The following is a 12895-nucleotide window of genomic DNA, read 5'->3' as shown; positions in this document are numbered from 1 at the left end:
ACCAACAAGAGCACAACCCGCGATTAACTTCCTCAAGCTAATGAGGGGCCAGAGACTTGAGGTCCAGGAATTAGTCTGGCGAAGTTGGGAAATCTGGGTATCAAAAAAAAAAAGGCTAATGTAGAGATTTGAATGTTATGTGTATTTTACTCATTTTCTGACAGTAATCAAATTATAAGTCCAACTTTTACATTATTTATTGAAGGTTGTCTCTTACTTTTTTTTTTCTTTTTTTTTTTTTCCCAGATTTCACTCATTCATCCCATGCTGCTGGCACCGGCCATTTATTAGGGTTTCAACAAACTATTCTTACTACTACCCCCAAAATCCTATATAAAACCACCTTAACTTTCTCATTTTCAGTACAAAAAAAATCTTCCACAAAGAGATAAATAGATAAATGTATCTATAGAGAGTGTGAGAGTCTCTTGTAACAATGTCTAGCTCATTTAATTTTGCAAGTTTGGCTATTTCCCTAATAGGGTTGATTGCAATGGTGGCGCCACCAGTCAAGGGTGCGCGTGCTTTCTTTGTTTTCGGAGACTCACTGGTTGATAGTGGCAATAACAACTACTTGGTAACCAGTGCACGGGCAGATTCTCCTCCTTATGGTGTTGATTATCCAACTCACCGTCCCACCGGCCGGTTCTCGAATGGTTACAACATTCCTGATCTCATCAGTGAGCTTCCTAGTTTTTGTTATCATTCAAATTACATTACATTTCTTTAGATATAGTTAGTTAGTCACAATTCTTGTTTACATGACAATGTATCTAAATTTATAGGTCAAAAGCTTGGTGCTGAATCTACATTGCCATACTTGAGCCCAGATTTAACTGGGGAAAAACTACTGGTTGGAGCAAACTTTGCCTCTGCCGGAATTGGCATTCTTAATGACACTGGAATTCAGTTCGTAAGTCTTCCCATTCGACTTTCATGTAAACGCTTTTAAATGAGACGATTCAAGATTTTGATACACATGTATGGTTTCAAATCTGTCTTCATCTGTTTATTAAATTTGTCCATGAATCCGGTCTTTGTTGAAATGAATCGAAGTGGCAAATATATTTTTTGATAAGCACGAAGCACAGCCACATGGAAAAATTAGAAATCAGTATTTAATTTGCTTTATTTCTCATGGAAAATATCATTTTTCATCTAAATTCCTACTTTTGAAGCGTTGATTGACATTTTTTTCATGAAAAATATTATCTAAAAATCGGTCACGACAATTATGGGTGTAAGATTTTATTTTCTAGATAATTCACAATTCCCAAAAACCAACTTTGTGGAAAAGTACAACATTTTCTAAGTTACAAATTAAGTTGATCAAATGCATTTAATTGACAATTTTCATACAAATAAGCTTAAGGATTATTTTCTTTTCATGCAAGTTGCATGCTTGTAATCGAACACACCTATCACTGGATGTTTGCATATGCACGTTATCTTTCAAAACTTTGCATTTCCACCGTTGACAATGATGGGTTTCTAACCCTTTTCTAGTTGAATGGACGTTTGTTTTGTAACTTATTCCTATTTTAGAAATTCCTGTAGCTGAACAGACACACACTTCGAAAGTCAATATACATTATTAATAAAGTGGATTTGATCTTTGCTGATTAATTTTTGTCAGATAAACATAATAAGAATACATCGGCAACTGGAATTCTTCCAAGAGTACCAACAACGAGTGAGCGCGCTCATTGGAGAAGAACAGGCACAGAGACTTGTAAACAAGGCACTTGTTCTAATAACACTTGGTGGGAATGATTTCGTGAACAACTACTTCTTTACGCCAATTACTGCTAGAAGACTTCAGTATAATCTCCAAGATTTCTCCCGTTATCTAATTGTTGAATACAGGAAAATTTTGATGGTAACTTACTCTTTTTCATTTTATGGCAACCTTTCTATGTATGAAATAAATTTTTTTTCTTACAAGCACTATAGTGAGGAAATTAGTCAAACCTATATGTAACACATGCCATGTAAGGACCATCAAAATGGATAAACCATTAATTGAATTCACATTCATAATATAGAGACTTGGGCCACTTGTGATTGCTTCTTTCACCCATATATACAGGTTATCATAAATGAATGTGCCGAAAAAAATTTGTGTAACCAATCAAGTTTGTCATCATTTTACCTCCTGATTATCTTATATTTTTCTTAGTCAAGCCAAATAGTAGAGAACACAAAATTTTTAATGGAGGCAATAGGTCGATATGACGTGTTAATTTGATATGTCCCTATACGATATTACTTCTTAAATTTCAGAGGCTACACGAATTGGGAGCCAGAAGGGTTCTTGTAACCGGAAGTGGACCATTAGGTTGCGTGCCTTCTCAGCTAGCAACGAGGAGCACAAATGGCCAATGCGCGGAGGAGCCTCAACTTGCAGCAGCGATATTCAACCCCCTTCTTATCCAAATGCTTAAAGGGCTAAATCAAGAGCTTGGATCAGACATATTTGTTGCTGCTAACGCGGTACAAATGCAGAATAACTTCATCGACAATCCTCAAGCCTTCGGTTTGTTGCCCTAAAAACCTTTCATTTTCTCTCTTTCATGGCTTATCTAACATATTTAATAAATTAGTTAAGTTTATTTTCTATTGAGCAGGATTTATCACAGCAAAGATGGCATGTTGTGGACAAGGACCGAACAATGGTGTAGGAGTTTGCAACCCTACGTCAAATTTATGCCCGGATAGAGAAGTATACGCGTTTTGGGATGCATTCCATCCAACAGAAAAGGCAAACAAGATTATTGTATCGACGCTCTTCACTGGTTCAGAAGAGTACATGACCCCAATGAACTTGAGCACCATCATGGCACTGGATTCCATGACATAATATCATTAATTCCAGTGGATTAGTATCAGGAGGAAGGTAGAGTAATTGACTAGGGCCAAGTGTAAAAGTTTGGGAACTTGGCTTATTGATTTTCTATGTTTCGTAATGATGCAATAAAATATTATGCCAGCATGATTTGGATATTATCGTGTGAAAAGTAATGTGAGGCGTCAAACTCTTATCGAAATTTCAGTTGAATCTTACTCTTAAAAAGAAATTTGGATTAGATTATTGTATATATCACAATAAAATGAATGACATTATTATTCTTGATCGGTAAAATCCATCGGTTTTTCAAATTAATTTCTAAATCTCTCCATTCATTTTAGCAAGTTGATTAATGAAAATCTTGATAAGAAAGTCTCTTTGGCTATTGAGGAAATACTATCAACAAAATGTGTCCAAAAAGAGAATGGGGATTTTTTTTTTTTTTTGGAGTTCTAATCCAATCATATTTCATCACATTATGTGTATATAAATCATTATGTATATGTAACACAACCGATAATATATATACATATAATATTGACATTTCAGTATTACTAGGATTAGGCGGGAAAAGAGGGTTAAATAGTATCTTGACCAAAATACCCTTACCCAAAAGACAAGAGTAGATGGCACGTGGCTATTTAACAAAGCAATTGGACGAAATGGCATGGCACGGGTGATATTCTCAAAGAATGATCGATTTTATGGCCCAAATGTCAAAACTAAAAGGATAGGACAATTTGCACAATGTGAGGCTAATGATGGAGACATTGTTTTGTGCCAATATCCATAATAACTTTTGGCGAAAACTAAGGTTTATTCAATTGTGAACCATAGATATCTTTAGATAAGTTATTAAAAGGCTACATTTATTTAATTAAATTTAGCTTTAAAGATGCACGCCCAAGACGTCTCAGTTGTATCAGATTCCATTAAGTGCCAAACATGTGAACACAATTTTCATGTATGGATAATATTGACGTGGCCTAAATGAAGAATATTTGTCGACGCTAATACAATGTTGATAGGTACTCTATTTAACAATCCCCTTCAAGTGTAGTCCAAATTTAGATGTGACACAATTCAGTGTTCTATTCTACACATCCCTTCAAAGGCCTAATTTATTCTTATACAATTTTCATAAATAGGTAATGACAATTGTTAAATCTAGATTTTTTTTCTTGTTTTTTTTTTTTATTTGATACCATGTAAATCATCAATAAAAAAGAACAACCTAAGATGAGATATTTCAATTTGTAAACTCATAAACTCAATATTGTTTGAATGAAGCTTAAAGATCCAAATGAAATTTCAATTTTAAAAAATATAAAAAAAATCGAGCACATCCTTCTTTATACTTTACTCCTGTTTAATATATTAAAATTTGAAGTTTCATCTTAAAATGTCAACATTATTAAAAAGAGTAATTCAAACCCTTATATGTTGGTCTATATTTGCACTTAACTGATGTGAAATATATTCTTCAACATGTCCTTATAAAATGGTGACTCATTTGAATATATCAATCTTAAAATATATGTACTTTTATTTTTAGTCTTAATTGAATTTAATTACTCATTGGAGTTCAACAGACTCTTATACTATATTAAGATTTCAAATTTCATCTTGAAAATATAACCTTGTTAAGTGATGAGTAATCCAAACTTTTATATATTGACCTCTGTTTCAATATTTAACCGATGTAAAATTCATTTCTTAACATAATATAGTCCAGGACTATCAGTCTTCTCTAATTCATAATTAATCATTGTAAAACAAAGATATCAGAACTTAAAGATGTAGCGAGTGTTTCGGTTTTTTCAACTGTATTCATTAATGATCTCAAAGATTTTATCACATAATTTGAAGATATAAACTCAAAAAGAAAGAAAGAGGAGTTTGTGTGTATAGCTTGTACGCGGATATTGCCTTTAATTCCACCAAGAAAACACTGGGGACATGCCCATACCATCATATACGACTTTGTCGTCTAGTTTTGCAGAGAAGCGACCAAACTAACTTTTTTCCCTTAACTTTAGTTTATTCTTTTACAATCGCACTTCATGTACATAACCGAAGCTACAAGGCTCTGCCAGAATACACACAAACATTGGTGGGGTGAGAATTTTTGGAGTACTTTTTTAATGAAGGAGAGTCCACCTCATGTCTCCCATCTGTAGAACCCCTGTGAGAAGAGGTTTTATACGTCCGGCTTTTCTCATTCTTTTATTTCCTTTTCTCAGACAAATGGTTACAGCTCAATAGTATTTATACAAATTAAGTTTTTTTGTTTAAAATGGAAAGTACTAATATTATAATTCAGTATGTTAGCTGGGAAAGTTGGCCACAGCAGACTAAGCTAGACTAAGTAAATCAACGAGAAAAATTCAACCTTTGAACCTTAGTATGAGTTAACTTTTTTTATATGTTTTGGTATCGTAATAATTTAAACAGAAGATAGCATCAATGTCATGAATAATAAAACTTAAAGAACACGGAAAAGTATTTCTTCGTAAATTGCAAATGAACTAAATTTATTGGTTAATTTATAAACATATTTCTTTCGAGAATTTGCGATTACAAGGCTACCCCAATTTAGTCCAATTCTGTCCCTCGATATATATATATATATATAAGTAAAATTCGAAGTGGGTCAAGCAATTAGGTTTATGTTCCTTGAAACTTTTGATAAATTAAAAGTAGTGGGAACCCTATTAATTGAAGAGTTGCAATAGTTGGTAAACATCATTTAATGTTTGGTTATTGATATGTAATTCTCCCTTGATACAATTTGAATGGTAGTATTTCTCAAATTTTAATATACAAAATCAAAATTGGTTATAAAATTATTCAAATTGGTCTTATTATCTATTACAGTGATTATAGAGGATCTCCCATAATTATAGGATATCACATGGTTACAGGAAACGTTTACTCTACAATTGCTAAAAATACTACCCCTAATAGGCTACTGTGAGGACCCTTATCAAGAAAATGGCAGAGACACAGGTGATGTCTTGACCGATACCTTGTCATGGCTGAAGGCGGACGGGATGTCTGAACAATGCAGATTCAAAAAGGAACGAAGCAAGACATTCGTGTAGGTTTCAGGGTGCGACAGTAGTTGAGGCATGACAATGCTAGCTTATTTAATGGCAGCATCGTGGGATGGAATTTGGGGATGCAGGTTGGATGTGGTATTCATTGATGGGATGATGCGGGCTTGTGTTTGGCAACATTGAGACCTTGCCGTCCAGCTGATTTCAGTCCACGAAGTTAGTGATCAAACGCAGGCATGAGGGTCACAGGTGACCCAGTTATAAGCAATTATGCATTGTATTTGAGTTGGGGCAGTTTTAAGCCAAGTGGGGTTGAAAATGTGAAAAACTGACCCTACCAGTTGGAGGTGTCAACTACAATCCGCGAATTGGTGTTATCATTATAAATATATACTAAGTGTTGTGTACTTAGCTTGATAGAAAGGCGCATAGTGAAAAAGAGTAAGATTGAGGCTACTAGTGTTGTGTTGGCCCTTTCATGTCTTTGTACGTTTTTCTTTGTTTAGGTTGAGAAATAAAGTTATAACAGTTCCAGTAAATTTCCGTGTATTTTACTTAGTCAATTTCATGGGTTTTCATATCCTAAAGTGTAAAAACGTGTATTGGTTGGTTGGGGATGGGAAACCCCAACACCATTACGGAGAACGCGAGACAGTCCTGTGAGGCTACCACAATTAAAAAAAATAAAACCTTCAAGTTGGTGCATGGATACTGTAGGCGTCCAACTTGGTAAGTGAAATGTTAAATACTTTGTTGGCAGCTGCTTTAGTAACGACATTTGCTAGTTGATCGTTAGACTCAAACGGAAAAGTAATTATTCCAGTTTCGAGCTTTTCTTTAATAAAATATTTGTCAGTATCCACATGCTTCTTTCGACGATATTGAACATGATTATAAGTAATATTGTCATGAATTGGACCATTTATCTTTTATTTTGGTTAGTTGGGCTTGTATTTTTATTGGGCTAGCCCAAAGCCCTTTACTCTTAGGTTGTTCAATATGATTTTGTTGGGATGATGAACGAGGGTGTGAATGATTATTGTGGAAAATCCCCTTTTCTCTCTCGTATCCTTCTTCTTCTCCTCTTCTCCGTCTTTTCTCTAATAACAATATAATGAATCTCAAATCAATATATTGAATCAATTCAAAAGGAAGAAAAGAGAAGAGAAAGAGAAGAAGAATAAAGAAGAAACAAAAATCTATTAAGCCATCAATTAAGTTTTCAAAGAAAGCATAAAACGGGTTTTATACTACTACAAGGAAACCTAAAAATAATAGGAAACTTACAATAATAGGAAATTACATATTATGCTAAAATAAATAACTAAATATAAGTAAATAACTAAATATAACACACGTTTTCATGTTGTTCTTCTTCTCTTCTTCTTATCTGTCTGCTGCTGCGTTTCTCCACTACCTGGTATTCTTCTTCGTCTTCTCTTCCTGCTGTTATTCTGTTCTCCATCTCTCTGTTTCTTTTCTTTCCTCTGCTGGTCTAACTATTTCTCTTTTTATTTTGTTTTTTTACTTGTGAGTCGGCATTGTAATGGAAACATCAATTAAGGGAATGAATGGTTGATTTTGGTTGGACATAAACTGGTTCTAGTTTGTAATTTCAGTTTATATTCCTTCAATTTGAGTAATTACAATTTATCTCTGCATCTTGATTTTATAATTGCTGGTTGAGTTAGTTGAAAATTGGGCTCCAACCATAACAAATATCTATAGCTGATATATTATCACAAGATATATACAGTCACCTCTATACTTAGTTATTGTACTTGATCTTGCTACTACTACTTTTTTCTAATCCTCTATGTTACAAGGTTTTGACCTACGAAGGTAAAATATTCTGAAGTAGACCTTTTGTTTGTCGATCGAACCTATCAACCTGCATTAGTATAGCTTTCTACCTTTAGGTGATAATGGTTTGAGCATAATAAACCTTTATGTAGAGCAGACTTCAAATATCTCAATATGCGCTTTTGAAATCTTTACAACATTAAATGCGAATAGATCTCCTTGCGATCGGTTTCTCCAATTTACAATAATAAAATTAAATGTTGGGCTGTGATGCCATTTGATCCAGTCCAACTATTAGGCAATGATGAAAAGGCCCAAAAAAAGGATTTAATACTTGGTCCATTTTATATATACCTAGAAGGCCCACTTAACCGAGCCCAATATCCAGCCCACACACCATTAGTCGCTCTTGGACCGTTGGATTGACCCGCTGATCAACGGTTGATGATATTTACTATAAATATCCTCCTTACTCCCTGTTTGGCTCTTGGATCGTCACTTTCTATTTTTCTTCTTTCTCTCTGCCGTTTGGAACCTTCGAGTTCCTTTGTCTGTGTGACTCTTCCTTCTTCTCTTTGTGAGATTTCTGGTTGATTATCTTTGTGATAATCGTGTTCTTGTGTGATTCTCCTTTGTGTGAGTGATCGATCGAAGGTAGGCAGTTTGATTTCTTGAGTCCAGTGAAGTGACCTTGGTGTGTTGGGTTGTGAGGGTTCGTTTTGAGTCCCGGTGCCTCTGTGATGGTAAATGGGCGTGGTCTGAGCCTTCGATTGAAAGATCTAAGCCTTGATGTTGTGATTTAGGGTTTATGGTGTAATCTGCGATTTTATGATTTCTTGGATTCAGTTTGTAATAGTGGTATCAGAGCAATAGGCGTTCGGTCGTGAGTCTTCGATTGAAGGTTGAACACTGGAAAATTAATTTCCAGGAGTTCGACCGGAGATCGCGAAACCCTAGTTTTGATTTTGTGTCGATCTAGTGGTCTGTGGTGTTGATTCGACTCTGGACTGTGGAATGCGAGGGAGTTTCTGTGACTCCTCGATGTGATTTGAAAAAGAATCACAATACTGGGATCCTGTTGGCTTGTTTTGTGCTTGAACCCTAACTGATTGGAGCTGCCAGACCTTGAAACTGGAGGAGACTGAATCTGTAGGGGCACGTTTTGCGCCTTGGTGACTTACAGTGAATTTATCCTTGCTGCAATAATTTTTCTGGATTTCAGCTAGTGGTTAAATTGTTTAACCATCCTCGGTTTGCATTTTCTTGAACCCCCTATGATCTCACACTCACTAAACACTGCCCTTATGTATATATGCCTCTATGTTGATTTGTTTAGTTACTGTACATTTGTAACCTGTTACATTAGTTTGTGATATCTTGTTATATTTGCCTGTGATCAATTAAGTTTGGGTGATTCAAATTGTGCCTTGACCTGAGAACTTGATTCTCACGGAATCCTGGTGAATTTGATCAACCCTAGGTCCTGCATATACTGTTTTTTAATCCTAAGATATAGTTTTACCTGCATTGTTGTATTTTCTGATTCTTGTGGTGTTTACATTAGAATACCTAATGATTCTTGTGGTGTTTACATTAGAATACCTAATGATCCTGCTATTGATTGAAACTGTTTGTGAATAAAAATAATTGTGGCTCATTTATTTGACTGCATATTACTTTATGTGATCTAAAACATAAATTTTTGTGAAGGTCAATTTCAACTGTTTCAAAAGTTGATTTTCTGTTTTGTTATAATTTGTGAAAAAATTACTGTGTGTTAGTTCTTCACAATAAAACATGACAAAATCTTTTGAACTTGGTGTTTTTGATGGAAAAGGGGATTTTCCCATTTGGCAACAAAAAATGAGAGGTGTTTTAGTTCAGCAAAAGGTTTCTAAAGCAATAACAGATGAATTTCCTGATACCATGATAGATGATCAAAAGGTAGAATCTGATGAACCTGCTTATACCTCCATTATTTTGCATTTATCTGATCAAGTTTTAAGAAAAGTAGGCAAACATGATACTGCTAAGACCTTATGGGATGAATTAGAAAAACTTTACCTACCTAAGTCTTTACCTAATAAGTTGTTTCTATTGGAGAAATTTTTTAGCTTTAGGATAGATCCAACTAGAGACTTAGAGGATAGCTTAGATATTTTTAATAAGTTAGTTCAAGACATTATTAATACAGGTGAGAAAGTTTCTGATGAGTATAAGGCTGTAGTACTACTTAATGCAATACCTGAAGCCTACAAAGAGGTTAAAGCCGTCATTAAGTATGGTAGAGATACTCTTACACCTAATATTGTTATAGACTCTTTAAGGAGTAAGGAACTTGAGAGAGGTAATAGTGGCCATGAGAACTTGTTTGCTAGAGGGAGGACTTTAAGTAGGTCTAGTGGTACTCAGGAAAGCCATAATAATCAGGGAAATAACAGTAGGAGAAAATTTAAAAGTAGAGGCAGGTCTAAGTCAAAGACTAGGACTAAGAAGTGTTACGGGTGTGGGAAATCTGGACATTTTATTAAAGACTGTTATAAGAAGAAAAATGAACAGAAACAAAAGGGTGTTGATGAAGGTAATGTGGTAGAATCTGAAGGTTTTGCCACAGTTGATGTATATGCTGTGACTGAAAATTTACCTAGCTCTGCTAATGTTGTTGATGAGAATCAGAACCAAGAATGGATCTTGGATTCTGGTTGCACTTTTCATATGACCTATAAAAGGGCATATTTAGACAATTTTAAGAAAATTGATGGAGGAGAAGTAGTTATGGGCAATAATGTAGCCTGCAGAGTTGAGGGAGTTGGGAATGTCACTTTGAAATTCGATAATGGATACATTTACACTCTTGAAAGGGTGAGTTATGTTCCTGAATTGAATAGAAATCTGATTTCCATGGGGAATCTAGATGATATGGGATTGCAAGGAAAAATAGGAGATGGCTTCTTGAAAGTGATAAAAGGATCATTTGTTATTTTTAAAGGTGTTAAAAGAAATGGAATTTATGTGATCAAAGCTAGTACAGTGTTTGATCACATAAGTGAGTCTTCTAGTGTAGAAGTTGATGTTACCTTAAAGTGGCTCAAGAGATTGGCCCATGTAGGTGAAAAGGGCCTACACATCCTTTATAAGAAAGGTGTGTTTGGGAAGGACTCTATATCTAAGGTGTCTTTTTGTGAAAATTGCACCTTAGGAAAACAGCATAGGCTGCATTTTAACACAGGAAAACATAGAACCACCTCTATCCTTGAGTATATACATGCTGATCTATGGGGGCCTTCATCCACTGTTACTCAAGGAGGAAATAGATATTTCTTGTCCTTGATAGATGACCATTCTAGGAAGGTTTGGGTTTATTTGTTGAAACACAAATCTGAAACATTTGACAAATTCAGAACTTGGAAGATTCTGGTGGAAAATGAGATTGGGAAGAAAATTAAGATCCTTAGGACTAATAATGGCCTTGAGTTTTGCAATGCTGAATTTGATCAGTTGTGCAAAGAATCTGGTATTAAAAGGCATAAAACTGTACCTTATACACCTCAGCAGAATGGAGTGGCTGAGAGGATGAATAGAACCTTGCTAGATAAGGTTAGGTGCATGTTGATAGGCTCAGGTGTCCCTAAGGTGTTATGGGGTGAAGCTGTAATGACAGCCTCATATATTGTTAATAGGACCCCCTCAAGTGCTCTAGGAGATAAAACCCCTGAAGAGTTATGGACAGGACATGTTCCTGATTATTCACATTTAAGAATCTTTGGTTGTGCTGCCTATTCCCATCAAAGTATAGGAAAACTTGAACCTAGAGCCCAGAAATGTGTTTTCTTGGGATATCCTGATGGGGTTAAAGGTTATAGGCTATGGAGTAAAGAAGTAAAAGGTTTTAGAATCATCACCAGTAGAGATGTTACCTTTGATGAGTCAAAGATGCCTTGTTTAGATAATAAAGAACCAAAAGGGGTACCTGGTGATGAAGGAGGTGATGGTACCAAGCTGCAGGTGGAGCTTGGTTTACCTACTGAACCTTTTAGTGATGAACAGGTAGATGAAGAAGCTGAAACAGCTTCTGATCCTCAAGAGAATGAAGAGGAAAATGTTCAAGAAAATTAGGAAAGTCAGCCTGATGAATTGGGAGATTACCAATTAACTAGAGATAGGACTAGGAGAGAAGTAAGAGAGCCTGTTAGGTATGGAGATTACCTTTCACTTGCTGTCTTGTCCTATCATGACTTAGTGTTTAAAGAACCTAAATCTTATGAAGAGGCAATGAGCTGCAAGCAGTCTGAAAACTGGCATGCTGCTATGATAGATGAAATGGACTCCTTAATGAAAAATGAGACTTGGACTTTAGTTCCAAAACCTGCAGGTAAGACCCTTGTTGATTGCAAGTGGATCTTTAGTATTAAGGAGGGAGATACTGAAAAGATGCCCATAAGATTTAAGGCTAGACTTGTAGCAAAAGGATTTACGCAAAAAGAGGGCATAGATTATAATGAGATATTTTCACCTGTGATAAAGTATACAACAATTAGAGTTATGCTTGCCCTTGTTGCTCATTATGATTTTGAACTTGAACAAATGGATGTGAAAACTGCTTTCTTGCATGGTGACCTAGATGAAGTGATTTATATGAGACAGCCACCTGGTTTTATTGATGAAACTAAATCTGATCATGTGTGTCTATTAAAAAGATCATTATATGGTTTAAAGCAATCTCCACGACAATGGTACAAAAGGTTTGATAATTTTGTATCTACTATTGGTTTCATAAGAAGTGAATATGACCATTGTTTTTACTTTAAAAGAAATGATGAAAATGCTATTCTTGCATTTATATTTCTGTATGTGGATGATATGTTGCTGATTGATCAGAATATGCATGTTATTAATCAGATAAAACGGTCTTTAAGTGCTGAATTTGAAATGAAAGACCTAGGACATGCAAAGAGAATCTTAGGTATGGAAATCACTAGGAAAAGGCACAGTAGGATACTGTACTTGAAGCAAACTGCATATATTGAAAAGATGTTGACTAAGTTTGCCATGCATAATTCTAAATCTGTTTCACTTCCATTAGCCAGCCATTTTAAGCTTAGTAAAGAGCAATGTCTTGTAAGTGAATCTGACATTAGGCAAATGAAAAATGTACCTTATGCTAATGCCGTAGGTTCTGTCATGT

At 35.1% G+C, this 12895-nt stretch overlaps 1 protein-coding gene across 1 annotated transcript; it reads left to right on the top strand.

The window, feature by feature from the left end:
• The first annotated feature begins 358 nt into the window (after positions 1-358).
• On the top strand, positions 359-3003 carry LOC111403639 (GDSL esterase/lipase At4g28780-like). The gene is made up of 5 exons (XM_023032216.1): positions 359-680; positions 786-913; positions 1637-1879; positions 2284-2536; positions 2628-3003. Exons 1-5 carry the CDS (start codon positions 437-439, stop codon positions 2858-2860), a joined length of 1101 nt encoding a protein of 366 aa, XP_022887984.1. The 5' UTR covers positions 359-436; the 3' UTR covers positions 2861-3003.
• The last annotated feature ends 9892 nt before the right edge of the window (positions 3004-12895 follow it).

Source organism: Olea europaea, chromosome 11 (genome assembly GCF_002742605.1).
Source record: "Olea europaea var. sylvestris chromosome 11, O_europaea_v1, whole genome shotgun sequence".
Taxonomy (NCBI): Eukaryota; Viridiplantae; Streptophyta; class Magnoliopsida; order Lamiales; family Oleaceae; genus Olea; species Olea europaea.
Note: the sequence above shows the minus strand (reverse complement) of the source record. Positions and strands in the feature narration are given on the sequence as shown.

Coding starts and splice junctions, on each gene's coding strand:
- LOC111403639 (XM_023032216.1), top strand. CDS start 437: ATGTCTAGCTCATTTAATTTTGCAAGTTTGGCTATTTCCCTAATAGGG. Junction 681..785: donor CAACATTCCTGATCTCATCA/GTGAGCTTCCTA, acceptor CTAAATTTATAG/GTCAAAAGCTTGGTGCTGAA. Junction 2,537..2,627: donor CGACAATCCTCAAGCCTTCG/GTTTGTTGCCCT, acceptor TCTATTGAGCAG/GATTTATCACAGCAAAGATG.